Below are 21,384 nucleotides of genomic sequence, written 5' to 3'. Positions count from 1 at the left end.
ACTGTCACACCCCATCAAAACCCCAAATGTAAGCTTGTTTTACTCCAATGTTTGTAAACATTGTACATTTAAACACTGTATAGCCTCATTACATGGTTAAAATAATTTTGATATGATTGATGGTCAGTCCTCGCATCCATAGCTCTGTCTATTAGTCTGAGTGGTTACATTTCTCTAGGCACATCCCTCAGCTTTTTACCAGAACAGAGGCGAGGCGCCCGTTTTGTTATTGTTTCATCTGTAAATTTGCCCTTTAAACAGCTGCATATTATCAAGATAAAGTGTCACCAACTAAAAGGTAAACAAGAGGCCTGTAGCATATGGCATTCATTTTTCACATGTAAATAGCACTTTTCAGTAGTGCTCAAAGCATGCCATTCCATGAGCTCTGGCATTCATTTTTCACATGTAAATAGCACTTTTCAGTAGTGCTCAAAGCATGCCATTCCATGAGCGCAGCATATTTTTTCCAACTGGAATCAATGAGCCCAATCAGTCCTCCGTGACAATATCATAAAAAAACAAAGTAGGGCTGGCTAATAAGTCCTTAGTTTTGGAGTCATGCTCAGGTTAAACAATTTGGCTAATGTATACTGCCATATTTCAAAGTCCTATTCTTGGAGATCAAGGGGTATTACATTTATTGTAATGACCCGAATTCTGATAGACTCTGGTTATTAATGTAAAGATATAATTTAATCGTATTATTATATGTAGTATATAGCTATGGGTTTGAAGAAGACTACATAACCAACACAAAGTTAAATGTAACATCCATATATGGCCAGCTATGTAAACGTTAACATTGATTTATCCTGCAATAGATGCCGTTCTATTGGTGACATACATTGTCTTCTTCTATTGTCTCTTAAGGGGAAAGTCATCTAAAAGTAACAGAATGTAATCAGAGAACTTGGATTACCCAAACTCTGTAAGGTAAAGTTACCGATTACAATTTGGGACAGGTTCCTAGTAACGGAATAAAATTTAGAAAGTAATCTGACCCAACTCGGCTAACCTGCCATGTAAACAACCATCTGGAGCGACAAATCATCAGTATTACCACACTGGCAACAGTTCCCAGCTGGTTTAAAAATAACTATTTTCTCTTTTAAAAAAGGAGAGAATTCAGGCAGAAGCAAGTCAAAAGTGCACAAGAGAGCATCTAGACAAACACATTTCATAGAAAAAAAATGCTTTATTATATTAACATCAACCATAATTGGACTGTGTGTGTCCATCCAGATTGCACACATCAGTAGATTCCGTAGGTGTGCTCCTGTCCGTCTCTGTACCTGTCCAGGTACCGTAGGGGCTGTCCATGAGGGTACTTCACCTGAGGAGGGTGGTACACAGGAGGCCGCTCAAACTCAAACACGGGCTCTTTCATGTCTGAGGGACCAAGAGAGAGAGGATGGGTGAATCTCATGTCAGTCCACCCCGACGACCCCCTAAGAGAAAAGACGATCGATGCGTTCCACATTGCAGCCGACTTAAATGAGTCAAAACTGACTGATCTATAAATCATAAATAACTGCTCAATATTGTCCGTAGGTCAGTCACAATTTACCCATAAAAACATGTTTTTCCTGCTCTCAAACATGGCCTAGTGTTCGAGAGCATTAATTCCATGATGAATAGTGGCTAAATGGTCACTGACAGTCAGTCCGCAGCAGTTGTCTGCACTGTCGGCTGCAATGTTGAAAAAGCCCCATGTTGACTTCCTCTGGAAGGCAATCAGATCCATTACAACATTATAGCCGATGATGTCACCTCTCAGGATAAGAGAGGACGGGCGGGTTCTTCCTTCAGATACTGTAGTCTATGGACACTTATCACAAAATCAACCACACAATTAAATCCACACACTAAAGCGTTCCCAGAAAGAGTATAACTCAAGGTCCACGATTTTCTTGTAAAGAGACATGTCTGCAATCGCTGAACTGCAATAGAGACAAGATGCCACAGCACACACAGTGCAATGAGTGTGTACCAAAGTATACTGAACAAAAATTTTAAAACGCAACATGTAAAGTATTGGTTTCATGAGCTGAAATAAAAGTTCCCAGAAATGTGTTTGTATCCCTGTTGGTAAGCATTTCTCCTTTGCCAATATAATCCATTCCCCCGACAGGTGTGGTATATCAAGAAGCTGATTAAACAACACGCTCATTACACAGGTGCACCTTGCGCTGGGGCCAATAAAAGGCCACTAAAATGTGCAGTGTTGTCACAACACAATGCCACAGATGTCTCAAGTTGAGGGAGTGTGCAATTGCAGGAATGTCCACCAGAGCTGTTGACAGAGAATTTAATGTTCATTTCTCTACCATAAGCCACCTCCAACGTAGTTTTAGAGAATTTGGCAGCATGTCCAACTGGCCTCACAACCACAGACCGTGTGTAACCACGTCAGCCCAGGACCTCCACATCCGGCTTCTTCACCTGCGGAATCGTCCGAGACCCGCCACCCAGACAGCTGATGATACCGAGGAGTATTTCTGTCCTTATGTGGTGAAAAACTTACTCGAATTGGCTGATTAGCCAAGTGGGTGGACCTATGCCCTCCCAAGCCCACCCATGGCTGCGCCACTTCCCAGTCATGTGAAATCCCTAGATTAGGGCCTAATGAATTTATTTCAATTGACCGATTTCCATATGAACTGTAACACAGTAAACTCATTGAAATTGGTGCACGTTGTTTTTATATATTTTTGTTCAGTGTACATGTGCACACATCAAATTGCCGGCAACATTCCCAAAGGTTCAGCCAAACTAATAAAACTTGTGTGCACTTACCTAATATGTTATGGAAAGTGTGGGTAACAGACTGGTCCCACTGACTCTGGAAGAAGGAGAGGCCTGCTGGAGTCATGCTGTCCTGATGCTTCCTGTAGAACTCTACCGTCTTAAAGCTCCGCTCTGACAGAGACACACTTGGGGAACAGGGGGGAGGGGCATGTTACTATGTGTGTTCGTCTGTTTGGGTACCCTATGGAATGAATGGATTGATGATTGATATCATGGAGCGCGAGTGACACTTGTGTATGTCCTGTTCCTCACCACGGCAGCGGTCGGATGTCTTCATGGAAGTCGATGGTTTCTTCCTGTCTGAACAAGATGTAAACATAGCGGTGAAAGCCAGTGCCCTTAGCAGGGATCGGGGCCAGGTATGGACACAGCTCCTCTCCTGAGGTCACAGCCCCACCTGGGATGTTCCCACTGGAAAAAAAAGAGAGGACGTCAATGACTCACTTTTTTTTGGCAAACAATTTGTGATCTTTGTCATTTGAAATTAGAGGTGTAAAAATGTTCTGATGGTAACAGAGCTCATCATCATCAATTAAAAACAGATTTAAAAAGGGTCATCATCAGCCTAGTTAAATAAAGGTTACATTTATATATAAAAAAACATGTGTTTTTTAATCATCATCATCGTATTGATGGTTGAAGGAGTAGGCAACCCCCAGACTATTTAAACCACTTACAAGTTTGACAAAAAGCACAATACAATTATCATTACTGCAATACTCACACCAGCCAGTGCACATACTCCCCTTCACTGTCCAGCAGATGCTCATCTGAAACAAAGAAATCATTGGTTTACACACAAAACATGCAGTAAATGTTTCTTTAATGATACAGTGCCACCATGTGGACATGTTAAGAACTGAATTATACAATTCTTGGTATTTTCTGATGGTGTGTGTGTCTGACCTGGGCTGGTGAGCAGCAGTGTCCATATGGAGCCCTCCTCTGCCTCAAAACTGACCTGAGGTGCCACAGCAGCCTGTTAAACACAGAGGCGAGGAGGTGAAATAGGAGAATACATAGACATATGGGTTGGCGCCCCCCCTTGGGTTGTGCCGTGGCGGAGATCTTTGTGGGCTATACTCGGACTTGTCTCAGGATGGTAAGTTGGTGTTTGAAGATATTCCTCTAGTGGTGTGGGGGCTGTGCTTTGGCAATGTGGGTGAGGTTATATCCTTCCTGTTTGGCCCTGTCTGGGGGTATCATCGGATGGGGAAACAGTGTCTCCTGACCCCTCCCGTCTCAGCCTCCAGTATTTATGCTGCAGTAGTTTGTGTCAGGGGGCTAGGGTCAGTTTATTATATCTGGAGTACTTCTCCTGTCTTATTTAGTGTCCTGTGTGAATTTATATATGCTCTCTCTAATTCTCTCTTTCTTCTCTCAGAGGACCTAAGCCCTAGGACCATGCCCCAGGACTACCTGACATGATGACTTCTTGCTGTCCCCAGTCCACCTGGTCATGCTGCTGCTCCAGTTTCAACTGTTCTGCCTGCGGCTATGGAACCCTGACCTGTTCACCAGAAGTGCTACCTGTCCCAGACCTGCTGTTTTCAACTCTCTAGAGACAGCAGGAGCGGTAGAGATACTCTTAATGATCGGCTATAAAAAGACAACTGACATTTACTCCTGAGGTGACTTGCTGCACCCTCAACAACTACTGAGATTATTATTATTTGACCATGCTGGTCATTTATGAACATTTGAACATCTTGGCCATGTTCTGTTATAATCTCCACCCGGCACAGCCAGAAGAGGACTGGCCACCCCTCATAGCATGGTTCCTCTCTAGGTTTCTTCCAAGGTTCTGGCCTTTCTAGGGAGTTTTTCCTAGACACTGTGCTTCTACACCTGCATTGCTTGCTGTTTGGGGGTTTTAGGCTGGGTTTCTGTACAGCACTTTGAGATATCATTTAATGTAAGAAGGGCTATATAAATACATTTGATTTGATATGCAGGATTCTGGGGGCAAAACAAAGGTTGCATCGGTTCAGTAAATCGGTTCTGAAAACTACAGCATCCACCTGCGATCTGTTTCTCTTACCTCTGTGGGGGTCAAGTGGTTCCCATAATGTACTTGTGCTGGGCTATCCTGGCCGTAGCTGACACACAGTGTGAAGCGGGGGTAGAAGTAGGCCATGGGGAACAGATCCTTGAAGATCCCATAGTGATCCGCTAGCCTCTGGACATGGTACGGGCCGCTCGTCTCCTCCCAGCCTGCCTGCACCCGATCCAGGGAGACCTTAACTGGAAAAACAACATCCATATTAGATCAAGATGACCCGTTAGTCTTTGAAATTAAGCTAATATGTCTGGTTTCTGTATGGTATTCAAAAATATCAGGCCGAGCTGGGGGAACTTACAGGTGCGCAGACGCATGGCTCTCTCCAGCTCTATACTACGTCTGTTCTCCTTCACCACCCTCTTCCGCTCCCTCGCTTCCTTCACCCTGGAGGGCCGGCAATGTGGCAGCCCAATGTTGGCTCGCTCCACATCTGGACCAGAATGACATACAGGAGAGAAAACTGAGCATGCCAGACAATAAAGGGTTGAAATGTCTTCTGTGTCAGTTGACATTCATCTTTATACTTCAAATCTTCTAAAAACTGGGCTGATAACACTACTTGAACCAGTAACTTAGCTGCAGATGCAGGACAAGTGCACTACCACCACTGTGATAAAGCAAGGTCCAGAAAAGCGAGGCCGAAAGTAAACATACTGTAGGAGGGCACATTAGGTAACGTTATTGTGTCAGTGTATAAGAAAATACTGCGCACCATGCCCAGGGTCCTCTTGCTCCTGATACTGTCTGTAGGTCTTCCACCAGGCTGGTGTGTTCTTCGCCTCCTCTGCTTTCTTGAGGTAGCGTGTGTAACTGCGATACTTTTCGAGTGATTCCAAGTTTTTGAAGTCTATGTCCTCATTTGGCATTGGTCCCAATGGAGCAGACCGTCGGCATAAAATGGCTGAAAATCACAAACATATATTACCAGAATAAATATGATATGCAAGTAACGTTATAAAGCATACGCAGGGAGTAGCCACTAGCCAGCTAGCTAACGTAGCTATGATCTGCAACCTTCCTTTCGGTATTCGCTTGCGAGAGGCTCGCCATTCTAATAATTCCTGAATTTGGAACCATAAATCTGTCCACAATAACATCGTACCTGCAGTTCCAAATGTCCTGGCATTGCTGACCCCTATATCTGTGCCCGTTCGCAGCACAGAGGAGCAAAGCATACGCAACGCCATTTTGGTGGTGAATGACGAAAAACGCAAACTGTAACATCCGGCATGTGGAGTATAGATATCTACGTATGATATTTATGAGTACTTCGTCATCATATGGCGCTTCATATGTAATTTGGCGAGGCGGATTCCCAGCTACTGTATTCAAATTAGATGCCCTATATTAATTTATTACACCGGTGAGCTACATTTACTTTAAAATGGAATCTTAGAATGACAATATGTTAAGTGTTTTACCTTTGATTCATAGAACTGTACTCATCTGATAGTTGTCTTTTTACTGTAATAATGGTTACAAAGTAGCTAGCTAGCTAGCTGGCTAAGTAGTAGCTACTATGATTTCCATTAATTTGATGTAGGCTTGCTAGCTACAAACTGCTGGCTTTGCTATAGCAGGGCTCTATGCTTACCTAAACTGCATTTGTGCGCCTAAGTTGAAAAATGTAGGCACACACAAATAAATTTAAGAGCACAATGAAAAATATTTTCGATATTAAAGCCAGAATCCTTCATTTTTCTAGGTGCATTGCTACTCCTGAAATAAAATTCGGGGTCACACAGCATAATATGTAGGAGCCAGTGAAAGCTGCTGAGGGGAGGACGGCTCATAATAATGCCTGGAATGGAGTAGATGGAATGGTATCAACCATCTGAAAACCATGTTTTTGATACCATTTCATTACTCCTTTCCAGCCATTATTATGAACGTTCTCCCCTCAGCAGCCTCTGCTTGAGCCCTGAATAGCCTATGTAGCATCGTGTGACTCATGCAATGACATCCCATAATGGAACGTTGAGTTGCTGATAAGGTCCAGCTGTCGCCATGGTCCTTCTTCTAAATTACTCTTTTTCTAGTGATGCTGTCTATAAGAAGGCCAGTATACAGTAGGCCAGTGTTCTGCCCCTGAACAAGGCAGTTAACCCACTGTTCAGAGGCCGTCATTGAAAATAAGAATTTGTTCTTAACTGACTTGCCTAGTTAAATAAAGGTAAAATTAAAAATTAAAATAAATACAGTAGACCAGTATACAGAAGGCCAGTATACAGTAGGCCAGTATACAGTAGGCCAGTATAGTATACAGTAATGGTTGGGTTTTCAAGTGACATTATGACAACTACAGTATGCATGAAGCAATCTTAGAATCAATATTGAAAGCCTTATCCATGTAATGGAGCTACTGTATCAGCAACCCACATGTCCTACTTCTCCCATGAATTTCTCTCCTTAGACCTGAAGGGGAGTGTTCTGTACACAGATACACTGTAGTGATGGAGGCCCACAATTTGTCCTGCATCATTTGTTTGGATCCCTTCACCGTCCCAGTCACCGTCCCATGCGGTCGAGACTGCATCACGGCTCACTGTGACACGAAGTCCATGTCCGATATGCCCTGTCTGCAATGAGAAATTCACCACCAGGCTTGTCCTGAATCGCAACGTGTCCCTGTCCTCTTTGGCTGAGGCCTCAGCGAACAGTGCCGGTGCATCCGGTAGAGACACTGTACCTGTTATGAGGGGCGACATGGCCAGAGCCACGCCCCTGATTCTGTGTGGCCGACACAAGAAGCCCCTGGTGTACTACTGCCGGACAGACAACGTGTGTGTGCTGTGAGTGTGCCATCTCTGAGTGTAAGAACCACGAGGAGGTGCTGGTGGAGTGTGAGAGGGAGAACCGAGAGGTGAGTGTCAGACAGACCTTATGTAACTCCTATGTTTTTGTGGATGTCAACGAGATTAACACATAAAATATGTTTTGGGGGGCCTCCCGAGTGGCACAGCGGTCTAAGACCCAGCATCGCAGTGCTAGATGCGTCACTACAGACCCTGGTTCGATCCCAGGCTGTATCACAGAGAGCCATGAGGCGGCACACAATTGGCCCAGCGTCGTCCGGATGTCCTTGTCCCATCGTGCTCTAGCGACTCCTTGTGGCAGGCTGGGCGCGTGCACGCTAACTTCGGTCGCCAGCTGTACAGTGTTTCCTCCGACAAGAAGCAGTGCGGCTTGGCAGGGTCATGTTTCGGAGGACGCATGGCTCTCGACCTTCGCCTCTCCTGAGTCCATACGGGAGTTGTAACTACCAATTGGATATCATGAATTGGGGGAGAAAAAGGGGTAAAAAGAATTCTGCCCCAAACCCATTGGCTGCCTGTGACCCAACACTTAACTTCTGGAAAACACTGACTATATACACACTATATTCTGTCTGACAGGGACTACCTGCGGTCAACATTTGTGTGCTGCAGCTGTCGTGGAATTTAATTCATATTCTACTACACACTCAATGTGGTATTGTCCATCTGTTTCCACAGTCACTACTGTGGAGGAAGAGTGTAGAGGTGGGAATATGTATAGAGGAGACTGAAAGGAGCTGGGCTGACAGAGAATATCGCCAAAGCCAAGGTAAAGTTTTTTTTATTTTTTATAGTGACAGTCAATACACTGGTGAAAGTACCAGCATAGTCAATGGAGAGGCCTACATTGAAAATAGGTTCCTTTTCGTAGTAAAGTAGATTTGTCTGTGTGTGACGGTCATGGAATTTTGGGATGACAGTTATTTGTCATTCAAAAGTCTGACACAGTTGTCAAATTGACAAATCTGTTGATGCTGGTGTGAACACTGCTCACTGCATCCACGTTGCTTGACATAGGACAAAATAATAAACGCAACATACACTTTTTTTAATATACTCTTATTTATATGAACAGTAGCGCCCTGTTTTCAATACAAAGAAAAAACCACATATAGCCACATATATACAGACACAATACATATATATACACATTAACAAAAACAATCACAATTAACATTTCAAATTTCAGAAATTGGTGGAGTGGGAGAACCGAATTTTGAATTTCCCCAGAGGCACCAGAACATCCCATTCTTATTGTTGTTTTTTCTGTCAATGGTTTAACATGTAAGGTGCGGCATAACTGAAGGCGCATTTTCCGATCTGTGTAGAAACTAAGGGGGAAAAAACCAAGTCAATGTAATTCATTGACCTAGTTTTCTAATGAGTAATTCTAACAGATTAGATGTCAGATACATTGGACGTGTTTTACATTAATGCTTTATACAGTTGGAAGTCGGAGGTTTACATACACCTTAGCCAAATACACTGGAATTGTGATACAGTGAATTCTAAGTGAAATAACCTGTTTGTAAACAATTGTTGGAAAAATGACTTGTGTCATGTACAAAGTAGATGTCCTAACCGACTTGCCAAAACTATAGTTTGTTAACAAGATATTTGTGGAGTGGTTGAAAAACGAGTTTTAATGACTCCAAGCTAAGAGTACGTAAACTTCCCACTTCAACTGTAGATAACATAAAACATGCAACAACTTCAGCGATTTTATTGAATTACAGTTCATATGAGGAAATCAGTCAATTGATATCAATTCATTAGGCTAAATCTATGGATTTCACGTCTGGGCAGGGGCGCAGCCATGGGTGGCGCTGGGAGGGCATACGCCCACTTGGGAGCCAGGCCCAGCCAATCAGAATACGCTTTTCCCCACAAAAGAGCTTTATTACAAATATAAATAGTCCTCAGTTTCATCAGCTGTTCGGGTGTCTGGTCTCAGACAATCCTGCAGGTGAAGATGCTGGATGTGGAGGTTCTGGGCTAGCATGGTTACACATGGTCTAAAACGGCACATTTTAGAGTGGCCTTTTGTCCCCAGCACTATGTAATGACCATACTGTTTAATCAGCTTCTTGATATGCCACACCTGTCAGTTGGATGGATTATCTTGGTAAAGGAGAAATACTCACTAACAGGGATGTAAACAAGTTTGTTGCCACATTTTAGAGACATAAGCTTTTTGTGTGTATGAAACATTTCTGGGGTCTTTCATTTCAGCTCATGAAACATGGAACCAACACTTTACTCGCTGTGTTTATTCCATATAATAAACGTTTCAAATGAGCTCATCAAGGCTCATGAATATCAGCTCCAGGCCCACTCAACCTGTCTTTTTAAACTTCCTGGTAGTAAGACATGAATGTAATTCATAAACAATTGAGCATTTGTATCCAAAACATATTATGGGTGAAATTTTTGTCACTCAAAAGGAAGGATGTTAAAAAGTTTGCCATGATGTATTGCCTATCTGCTGTTTTAGAGCCAATTGTGACTAATATGCATCTTCTCACATGCTCCCTCCACAGACCGCTGCACTCTGACCCTCGTACGGCCAACAGTCACCTGCTACTCTCCCAGGAGGAGCGCTGCGCCGTGTCCCCGCCCACGAGACTCGCCAAGACCACACCCGGCAGGTGCTCTGCTTCAAACACAGAAAGCAGTACTGGGAGCTGGAGGTGTCCAAGCCATGGGTCTACCTGGGGGTCAGAGTGTGAAGGCCATGGTAGCCCAGAGCAGGGGGTCAGAGTGTGAAGGCCATGGGCCTACCTGGGGGTCAGAGTGTGAAGGCCATGGTAGCCCAGAGCAGGGGGTCACAGTGTGAAGGCCATGGTAGCCCAGAGCAGGGGGTCAGAGTGTGAAGGCCATGGTAGCCCAGAGCAGGGGGTCAGAGTGTGAAGGCCATGGTAGCCCAGAGCAGGGCTATTCAACTGACAACAGGGGGGAGCAGTGTAACTGGCTTCCAGGTCCAGAGTTGAGTTTGGGGACTATAGAATTGTACCTATGTCTTTTGAGACTTCCCAACATAACCTTTGACCCCTGCGTCTCTCCCCCAGTTCACCTATGAGGGCATCCCCAGGAAGGAAAAGGGAAAGAGTAGCATGGTGGTAATGAACGATCTGTCCTGGAGCCTCCAGCTGAACGCCTGGCACAGCGGGCGCCGGGAGACGGTGGCTGGTCACTACCACCACATTGTAATGCTGCTGGATTACGAGGCGGGAACGCTGACGTACTACGAAGACAGGCAGATGAGGCTGCATTCCTTCTACTGTGCCTTCACTCAGGAGCTGTTCCCCCGCCTGTCGGATAGGGGAGGGCGTCAGCGTCACCCTCTGCTCGCCATGACAACACGAAAGGGAACAACTGAGCTAACACTGTCATAAGGGACTAGTCTTGCAAAGCTGATGAGTGTTTTGATCTCTCCTTACTGTACAGATGTTTTTACAGTCCTGTTGTGGGACACGGACTTGAACGGGAGCGACTAGTAAGTACATACAGTGCCTTGCGAAAGTATTCGGCCCCCTTGAACTTTGCGACCTTTTGCCACATTTCAGGCTTCAAACATAAAGATATAAAACTGTATTTTTTTTGTGAAGAATCAACAACAAGTGGCACACAATCATGAAGTGGAACGACATTTATTGGATATTTCAAACTTTTTTAACAAATCAAAAACTGAAAAATTGGGCGTGCTAAATTATTCAGCCCCTTTACTTTCAGTGCAGCAAACTCTCTCCAGAAGTTCAGTGAGGATCTCTGAATGATCCAATGTTGACCTAAATGACTAATGATGATAAATACAATCCACCTGTGTGTAATCAAGTCTCTGTATAAATGCACCTGCACTGTGATAGTCTCAGAGGTCTGTTAAAAGCGCAGAGAGCATCATGAAGAACAAGGAACACACCAGGCAGGTCCGAGATACTGTTGTGAAGAAGTTTAAAGCCGGATTTGGATACAAAAAGATTTCCCAAGCTTTAAACATCCCAAGGAGCACTGTGCAAGCGATAATATTGAAATGGAAGGAGTATCAGACCACTGCAAATCTACCAAGACCTGGCCGTCCCTCTAAACTTTCAGCTCATACAAGGAGAAGACTGATCAGAGATGCAGCCAAGAGGCCCATGATCACTCTGGATGAACTGCAGAGATCTACAGCTGAGGTGGGAGACTCTGTCCATAGGACAACAATCAGTCGTATATTGCACAAATCTGGCCTTTATGGAAGAGTTGCAAGAAAGCCATTTCTTAAAGATATCCATAAAAAGTGTTGTTTAAAGTTTGCCACAAGCCACCTGGGAGACACACCAAACATGTGGAAGAAGGTGCTCTGGTCAGATGAAACCAAAATTGAACTTTTTGGCAACAATGCAAAACGTTATGTTTGGCGTAAAAGCAACACAGCTCATCACCCTGACCACACCATCCCCACTGTCAAACATGGTGGTGGCAGCATCATGGTTTGGGCCTGCTTTTCTTCAGCAGGGACAGGGAAGATGGTTAAAATTGATGGGAAGATGGATGGAGCCAAATACAGGACCATTCTGGAAGAAAACCTGATGGAGTCTGCAAAAGACCTGAGACTGGGACGGAGATTTGTCTTCCAACAAGACAATGATCCAAAACATAAAGCAAAATCTACAATGGAATGGTTCAAAAATAAACATATCCAGGTGTTAGAATGGCCAAGTCAAAGTCCAGACCTGAATCCAATCGAGAATCTGTGGAAAGAAAATCCAACCTCACTGAGCTCGAGCTGTTTTGCAAGGAGGAATGGGAAAAAATGTCAGTCTCTCGATGTGCAAAACTGATAGACATACCCCAAGCGACTTACAGCTGTAATCGCAGCAAAAGGTGGCGCTACAAAGTATTAACTTAAGGGGGCTGAATAATTTTGCACGCCCAATTTTTCAGTTTTTGATTTGTTAAAAAAGTTTGAAATATCCAATAAATGTCGTTCCACTTCATGATTGTGTCCCACTTGTTGTTGATTCTTCACAAAAAAATACAGTTTTATATCTTTATGTTTGAAGCTTGAAATGTGGCAAAAGGTCAAAGTTCAAGGGGGCCGAATACTTTCGCAAGGCACTGTATGTGACACGGGACTCTTCTGCACTGTTAATGTTCTGAAATATGGGATCACTCAGGACAGTGGACTAGTCTTTGGGATACTGTTGTGGATTTGCAGGTTCTCAGAACTGTGAGCACAGTTAGGAACTGGAAATGACTACTGTGCGGGAAACTGGTTTTCCTTAAGAGAAGGGAAAAGCACATGTCTAGGGTCCCTAAAGGCCGAAGAAATTTCACAGAAGTTCCTGTTGGATTTCTAATGGAGCTGACGTTAAATGTTTTGCACTACTTTGTGTTGGAAGTTGGAACTGGACAAATATGGCATTTAAAATGTGGTCTTCTGATTTAGACAGCTTGTCGTTTTGTTAAACAAGGCAATGACGTAGCGTATATGGGGCGGCAGGGTAGCCTAGTGGTTAGAGCGTTGGACTAGTAACCGGAAGGTTGTGAGTTCAAACCCCCGAGCTGACAAGGTACAAATCTGTCGTTCTGCCCCTGAACAGGCAGTTAACCCACTGTTCCCAGGCCGTCATTGAAAATAAGAATTTGTTCTTAACTGACTTGCCTGGTTAAATAAAGGTAAAATAAAAAAAAAATAAAAAAAATAAACAGAAAGTTGGGTACTCAGGCTTGCATCAATGTGTACAGAAAAATGCACTACTGTCAAATGAATAAAATGGAGACACTTCACATCACAAGATCAGTTTAATAAAAATTCAATCCATATTAGTTACAATTGAGCCCATGCTTTGGTCTTTTTAATAATATATTTGACCATTTCAAATGAATTCATCAATAAATTAGTGGGAACTTGAAATAAATATAGCCATATGACTTTTTTTTTTTTACTATACACATAGCCATGGCAGGCGCAAAGAGGCCCGATGCATAGCATTCTGAAAGTGCAAAGAATCTTCCAGCTGCATTGTGCCAGAGAGAAAGAGAGATGCCCAAATATTAAGGTGCTCAGATCAGATTCAGGAGACTGACCTCAAAACATGTCAGTGAAGGACACACCACAAGAGAAGTTGATAGCCATCAGTGTAGTTAGAGATGTGACTATTGATCTAATCTGTTAGTCCAGAACACTGCAGAGTGATGTGATGCAAGGAACTATTTCATTTGTTTAATTTCCTTGATGTGATTTGGTGGGTGAGTAAGTTCTAGAATGTTCAGAAGAGTGACACAGGACATGACATCATAGGGCAACTGCTCTATATTCACACACAGGAAGTAGCAGTAGTCGCAGATAGCTAAGATCATCTTTCCATGTAGTTTGATAGTTCAACTAGGATCAGGGATTCTTAGTGTTCTAGATAGCTGTCCACTATACCGGACATTTTGGTTCCTATCAACACAACGGGAAAGTCTCAAATTACACTATATTCCCTTTATAGAAGGGTGTTATTTCCGATATGTAAATTTTCAACAAAGACCTGGTCCAATGATCTACTGCTATCCTCTCATTAAAAGTTGTCACATTAAAAGCCTGTACAGAGAAATAATAAATGAAATCAACAATATACAGCCTTTCGCTAGGAAAGCTGAGAAATCACAGTCCTGTTCAATTAGTCATCAACGGTCTTCTGAAATAAACCAGGTTCTCACCAAAACAACCTGCTAAACCTTGAGCCTGCATGTCTGTCCGTTTCTGCTTTAGCCAACTTGCCGTTGTCTGATCTGGCAAGAAAATGGAGTGTTTGGCAATGCAGAAAAAGGCAGGTACCCAAGAATGCTACTAAACCTCAGTCAAAAACACCTCCGTCTTAACCTAATATTCCCCTTTTTCCTGACATCTTTGGCTCAAACAAGCTACAATCATATCATCAACCACTAGAAAAGCTGTAAGTAACACTGTTTAGTTAAAGTCAGGTGGAGAGAACTGTTTAGTGGAACTCAGAAGGTAACTGTACACGAGCTGGGAAAAGGAGCTGACATAGCTAGCTGGTTGTGAGTTAAGAGACTGGCCAGAGGAGGGGAGGAGAGGGGTGGAGTGACTTAAAAAGGGAGCAAGGTAGACCGAGAGGATATAGACCAAAAGGAGGGGTTGGTGGAAGAGAAAGGAGGAACAAAGACATCATAGGGATAGAGAGATGGGGTGGTGGTACAGGCCGTGTGAAGGAGGGGTGGGAGCTGAGATACAGGCTCTCTACTGGCTCTTCTTGTCTTCAGTAGGGGAGTAGGGGGGTGGGTTGTCCTGGAGAAGAGGAGAAAAACACATTACAGATATACACAGTATGGAGGACAACAAACTGAGTTAAAAGCACTACAGTGCGCGCCCATTGGTCCTGTGCCGCTTCCTGCACAGCATTCATTGGCTGTACTCTGACCTGCTCTTTGTTCATTGGTCGGGCAGCTGTCTGCATGAACCTCCCGCAATGACCCTGCCTCTCCTACCTGATGCTGGGCCAAAGTACAAACAATTTAAATATTTTTTAAAAATGGGGAGAATCCATACCCTTCTAAATCGAAACTTACCGGTATGTTAATTACAGTACCAGTCCAAAGTTTGGACACCTACTCTTTCAATTTGTACCATTTTCCACATTGTAAAAAAAAAAAAAAATGGTGAAAACATCAAAACTATGAAATCATGTAGCAACCAACAACAACAAAGGTGTTGAAAAATATATATATTTTGATCTTTCAATGTAGCCACCCTTTGCCCACTTTATACACTCTTGGCATCCTCTCAACCAGCTTCATGAGGTAGTCACCTGGAATGCATTTCAATTAACAGGTGTGCCTTGTTAAAAGTTAATTTGTGGAATTTCTTTCCTTCCTAATGCGTTTGAGCCAATCAGTTGTGTTGTGACAAGGTAGGGGTGATATACAGAAGACAGACAGCCCTATTTAGTAAAGACCATATTATGGTAAGAACAGCTGAAATTAGCAAAGAGACAGTCCATCATTACTTTAAGAGATGAAGGTCAGTCAATCCGAAACATTTCAAGAACTTTCAAAGATTCTTCAAGTGCAGTCGCAAAAACCCATCAAGCGCTATGATGAAACACCAATAAGAAGAGACTTGCTTGGGCCAAGAAACACGAGCAATGGACATTAGACCGGTGGAAATCTGTCCTTTGGACTGGTGAGTCCAAATTAGAGATTTTTGGTTGCAACTACTGTGTCTTTGTGGAACGCAGAGTAGGTGAATGGATGATCTCTGCATGTGTGGTTCCCACCATAAAGCATGGAGGAGGTGGTGTGATGGTGCTTTGCTGGTGACATTGTAATTCATTTAGAATTCAAGGCACGCTTAACCAGCATGGCTACCACAGCATTCTGCAGCGATATGCCATCTCATCTGGTTTGTGCTTAGTGGGACTATCATTTTGTTTTTCAAAAGGATAATGACCCAAAACACACCTCCAGGCTGTGTAAGGGCTATTTGACCAAGATGGAGAGTGATGGAGTGCTGCATCAGATGACCTGGCCTCCACAATCACCCGACCTCAAACAAATTGAGATGGTTTGGGATGAGTTGAACCCCAGAGTGAAGAAAAAGCAGCCAACAAGTGCTCAGCATATGCGGGAACTCCTTCAAGACTGTTGGAAAAGCATTCCAGGTGAAGCTGGCTGAGAGAATGCCAAGAGTGTGCAAAGCTGTCAAGGCAAAGGGTGGCTACTTTGAAGAATCTAAAATATATTTGGATTTGTTTAACGCTTTTTGGGGGGTTACTACCTGATTCCATAGATGTTATTTCATAGTTTTGAAGTCTTCACTATTATTCTACAGTGTAGAAAATAGTATTTAAAAAAAAAAAAAATGTAAAACCCTTGAATGAGTAGGTGTGTCCAAACTTTTGGCTGGTACTGTATGTCTATTAGATAAAAATGTGTTCCTACACATCAGATTTAGGTTGGTAAAAAAGTGCTAAACAGGGGTACCTGTGGCAAGTAGGTGGGAGGAAGTGTGGAACAGCTGCCACTGGTTGCTGCCTCTGCTGCCTTTGCCTCCGCTGGTGAAAAGAGAGAGAAATACATAGAAAGCAAGAGAAGTGAATTCATTGTCCTTACTTAATGTGTCGGCAGCATGGGCTCACTCACATCCCGCTAATTAAACTACCATTACTGAAGGTACTTTGCAAAAAAAAGGAAAAGAAAGATAACCTAAATGTATTCTGACCTGCAGGTGTGGAAGGCAGGGCAGGGTCGTGGGGGGCCTGCTGCCCCAGGGGGGCGGAGTAGGGAGGAGGGGGCATGTAGGCCGCAGGACCATCAAACGCTGGTGGGTTGGGGTAGAATACACCTGCAGAGAAAAAGACAGTACATATGAAACACAATATTACATGGACTGGTTATAAATAACTTAGGTTTTCCCATTTTCAATTAGACAAGTACAAAAATAAATACATAGGAAGACAACAGTAGTCTGAGCCGTACCTTGTGGAGGGGGGTTGGGGTAAGAGTACCCGGGTGGGGGTCCCGCCGGGTACCCATTGGCCGGGGGAGGAGGGTAAGCATAGGCCCCATTGCCCATGTAGGGACAACCCCCAAAGCCACCACTCACAGGCTGCCCTCTGGATGCTGCACAGGGGAAGTGGGGGGAAAGACATCGTTTAAATCTAGCTATTTAAAAAAGGAGATAGTCATTGGGAAAATTGATCACAGAATCAGCTCCGAAAGTCCTTTACCTTGTGCAGCGACCTGTAACATGTACTGTCCAAACTCTATGGCTCCTCCTGCAGCAAACACCATCTTAAAGGTGGCACAGCCCTCCCAGCCCCCTGGAAAGTGAGAAGTACAGTTACCAACTTTCAAAACTAAAATAAATATAATCCTGATTTCTATTTTTAAAGTCAATTTTTAGCACAGCAGTGGTCCTTGGCTAGATACATCTAATAAATGTACATTGTATATTTCTCAGGTAATGAGTGTGAAGTTCATTGAGGGCTTGTGGGAAACACAGTCAGACTCCCTCTCTCTCTCTCGCCCTCTCTCACACAAACACACCTCCGGGCTCTGCGCTGACTGTGCCTTTGATGTAGTTGGCCCCCAGGACAGGCTGTTTGACCTCACAGCCCTTCATCAGGTAGAAAGGCATCATGAAGGACTGCAGAGCATCACGACCCCCCTTCGCCACAAATATCACCTGAGGAGAGACAACTTGATTTACAGCCATCCTTTCATACCTAGATAGGGATAGATATGTTAGGGGCTAAGGTGTTGGTTGTATAATATGTTTGCATGGTAAAGAAGTGTGTCTCCTCTTACCCTGTAGGGGGTCAGGAAGATACTCCCCTTCTTACTCTTCCTGAAGGCACCAGGCAGGCACTCTGCTTCACAGAACACCAGCTCCACATTCTCATAGCTCATCAACACACTGATAACACATATTTGCCAACATATAAGGTTGATGTTGCAAGCCAATTCATTATTACTTTATCTAAAATCAACATGACAATCATCCTTTTTCATAACCACATGGAGCTAAAAAAATATATGTATAATAAAAAAAAAACAGGTTTAAGAGATTAGGGAGCATTGTGTAACTGTCCAAGCTGGTCAGTTACCTAAAAGGGGTCCAAGCTGTTCAGTTACCTAAAAGGGGTCCAAGCTGGTCAGTTACCTAAAAGGGGTCCAAGCTGGTCAGTTACCTAAAAGGGGTCCAAGCTGTTCAGTTACCTAAAAGGGGTCCAAGCTGTTCAGTTACCTAAAAGGGGTCCAAGCTGTTCAGTTACCTAAAAGGGGTCCAAGCTGGTCAGTTACCTAAAAGGGGTCCAAGCTGGTCAGTTACCTAAAAGGGGTCCAAGCTGTTCAGTTACCTAAAAGGGGTCCAAGCTGGTCAGTTACCTAAAAGGGGTTCAAGCTGTTCAGTTACCTAAAAGGGGCCCAAGCTGTTCAGTTACCTAAAGTGACCCATTGCACCTCTGCAGTAAAGAGCAAGATTATGAGATTAGGGGCCATTGTGCAACTGTCTAAATTGGTCAGTTACCTAAAGGGATCCATTGCTTCTCTTCAGTAAAGACCTAGTAAGGTATAATAGGCTTGGGCCTGATGACACTCGTGGCTGGCAGTGGTGTTAAAAAAAATTTAAAAAGTGATTATATATTTATTTATTTTTAGGGGGGGGGGGGGGGGGGGGGGGTGTATCTGTACTTCACTATTTAACTTTTATTTCACTACATTCCTAAAGAAAATAAAGTACCTTTTTTTTTTATTTTCCCTCACACCCAAAAGTACATTTTGAAGGGTTAGCAGGACAGGAAAATGGTCCAATTCACACAATTATCAAGAGAACATCACTGGTCAACCCTACTGCCTCCGATCTGGCTGACTCACTAAAAACACACATGCTTCGTGTGCCCCTGGCTATCGTAAATTAAATTCAAATAAGAAAATGGTGCAGTCTAGATTGCTTAATATAAAAGGGATTTGAAATTATTTATACTTTTAATACTTAAGTATATTTAAAACAAAATACTTTTACACATGGATTACTACACTAGGTGACTTTAACTAGTCATTTTCTATACTGAACAAAAATAAAATATGCAACAATTTTACTGAGTTACAGTTCATATAAGGAAATCAGTAAAGTAAAATAAATTAATTAGTCCCTAATCTAGGCATTTCACATAACTGGGCAGGAGTGCAGCCATGGGTGGGCATAGGTCCACCCACTTGGCTAATCAGCCAATCAGAATGTGTTTTTCCCCACAAAGGGGCTTTATTACAGACAGAAATACTCCTTGGCTCCATCAGCTGTCTAGGTGGCGGGTCTCAGATGATCCCACAGGTGAAGAAGCCAGGTGTGGAGGTCCTGGGTTCCCTGAAAACTTGAGACATCTGTGGCATTGTGTTGTGTGACAAAACTGGAAATTTTAGAGAGGCATTTTATTGTCCCCAGAACAAGTTTCACCTGTGTAATGATCATGCTGTTTAATCAGCTTCTTGAGATGCCACCCCTGTCAGGTGTATGGACTATCTTAACAACGGAGACACATTCACTAACAGGGATGTAAACAAATTTGAGCACAACATTTGACAGAAATAAACTTTTGGTGCGTATGGAAAAATAGTGGGATATTTTATTTCAGCTCATGAAACATGGGTCCAACACTTCACATGTAGCGTTTATATTTTTGTTCGGTACATTAAGGTATCTTTACTTTTACGAAAGTATGACAATTGGGTCGTTTTTCCAACACTGGTGACTGGCTTGGAGGCTAGTTATAGCATCTTACCTGTTAACCCCCAGACCCGCATGACAGATACGTAACGTTAGCTATGTTCGGGAAAAGAGCTACACTATTTGCCAGAGCAGGCTATCCTTTGCTAACTAGTTAGTTATTTAGCTATATTTTGCAACTTTGTAGGTGCTAACTTAGCTCAACCTCACCCGATGAGTTGACGTGATCGGCAGTCAACACAAGATGACCATCATTATGGTAAACAAGAGTCCCGGCCAAGTGTTGACAAGACACAAGGCAAGATCTGTTAGCTTGGTGCCTGAAATAATACGCAATGCCAACGCTACAGTAACTACAAAACATTGAATGGCTATCTGGTCAATTACACAAAAATATAAGCTACAGACTAAATAGCTAGCTATATGCACACAGTTAGCTAACGGAACGTATACGGCTAACTTGCTCACGTTGACTGAAAAACACTACGCTAGTACGAATAAGCTAGCTAAACGTTTACCTTTCATTGTTGGTGATAATGACGCCTCCAGATTCAGAATTGTTCTTATTCAAAGCCATTGCGATGTTACCGAGTGTGGAATGAACAACGTTAAATAATGACAGATGCAATCTGAAATGTGAACTGGATCAAATCGCCTCCCCGTTACCAGCCAGCCTTGTTCCGCTCTTGTTGTGATGCTGATGCACCTGCACTTCCGACGTGCGTTACGTCCACACGGCGACGTCATCTCTGAGAAGTGGTTATTTTTGTTTCTTAAACTGGAACACTCCGTGCTATTCGGGATCCTTGGGACGTCCGTAGCCCATTGAAGTTGAATTGTAAAATGGTTAAAGGTTAGATAAGGAATAGCTCTATAATCTCTTAATTACTTGCCTCCAAAGAGAGTGGACGATATTAGAAAGATGTAATTAACCTCAGTGAAGTTCTTTGCCATGCTGTTTTTAGTTAATGCAGCATTTAAGAGTGTTGGGCCAGTAACAGAAAGATTGCTGGTTTGAATCCCCGAGCCAACTAGGTGAAAAATCTGTCTTTGTGCTCTTGAGCAATGCACTCAACCCTAATTGCTCCTGTAATTCGATTTGGATAACAGCATCTGCTAAATGACTAAATTGTCAATATTAACAGTTGATTTCAAAAGAGCGCTCCCCAAAATGTAGAGTACTTACTGACACAGGAGGGTGAAAGTGGTCATGGTCTCTTCATTTTGTGGACACCATACATTTGTTGACGAAGACACAACCTTGTGTGTAGGCTACTCATCCCTGTATGTCAGGAAAAAGAACAACTCAACAAAGGCGAAGTGTAGCATCACATCCAATTATGTTGATTTTCTCTGCAGGGGATTCATTTAGGTCAAAAACAGCTAGCATGCATTATTACCCCCTTTCCACACACACACACACACACACACACACACACACACACACACACACACACACACACACACACACACACACA

The 21,384-nt window shown here is 43.3% G+C and overlaps 2 protein-coding genes and 1 long non-coding RNA gene across 5 annotated transcripts; 1 reads left to right on the top strand and 2 right to left on the bottom strand.

Moving 5' to 3' along the window:
• Positions 1–1,178: 1,178 nt before the first annotated feature.
• Positions 1,179–6,321, bottom strand: LOC110491321 (39S ribosomal protein L38, mitochondrial). 3 transcript variants are annotated; one of them, XM_021564685.2, is made up of 9 exons: positions 5,976–6,321; positions 5,586–5,774; positions 5,172–5,333; positions 4,853–5,055; positions 3,718–3,790; positions 3,536–3,581; positions 3,064–3,222; positions 2,800–2,936; positions 1,179–1,392 (listed from the first exon to the last, which is right to left on the bottom strand). In XM_021564685.2, exons 1-9 carry the CDS (start codon positions 6,058–6,060, stop codon positions 1,256–1,258), a joined length of 1,191 nt encoding a protein of 396 aa, XP_021420360.1. In that variant the 5' UTR covers positions 6,061–6,321; the 3' UTR covers positions 1,179–1,255. The 3 variants fall into 3 exon arrangements, with proteins under 3 accessions (XP_021420360.1, XP_021420361.1, XP_021420362.1); XM_021564686.2 differs by having other exon boundaries at positions 5,172–5,309; XM_021564687.2 differs by having other exon boundaries at positions 5,172–5,303.
• On the top strand, positions 6,153–11,310 carry LOC110491322. The gene is made up of 4 exons (XR_002468803.2): positions 6,153–6,236; positions 7,287–7,736; positions 8,368–8,458; positions 10,230–11,310. It is a non-coding gene; the product is annotated as an uncharacterized LOC110491322 (long non-coding RNA).
• Positions 11,311–13,457: 2,147 nt separating this feature from the next.
• LOC110491320 (WW domain-binding protein 2) lies at positions 13,458–20,634 on the bottom strand. Its single transcript, XM_021564684.2, has 8 exons — positions 20,425–20,634; positions 17,989–18,097; positions 17,728–17,866; positions 17,409–17,501; positions 17,158–17,301; positions 16,901–17,023; positions 16,663–16,733; positions 13,458–14,968 (listed from the first exon to the last, which is right to left on the bottom strand). Exons 1-8 carry the CDS (start codon positions 20,481–20,483, stop codon positions 14,921–14,923), a joined length of 786 nt encoding a protein of 261 aa, XP_021420359.1. The 5' UTR covers positions 20,484–20,634; the 3' UTR covers positions 13,458–14,920.
• Positions 20,635–21,384: the final 750 nt, after the last annotated feature.

Source organism: Oncorhynchus mykiss, chromosome 16 (assembly GCF_013265735.2).
Source record: "Oncorhynchus mykiss isolate Arlee chromosome 16, USDA_OmykA_1.1, whole genome shotgun sequence".
In the NCBI taxonomy this organism is placed as follows: domain Eukaryota; kingdom Metazoa; phylum Chordata; class Actinopteri; order Salmoniformes; family Salmonidae; genus Oncorhynchus; species Oncorhynchus mykiss.
Note: the sequence above shows the minus strand (reverse complement) of the source record. Positions and strands in the feature narration are given on the sequence as shown.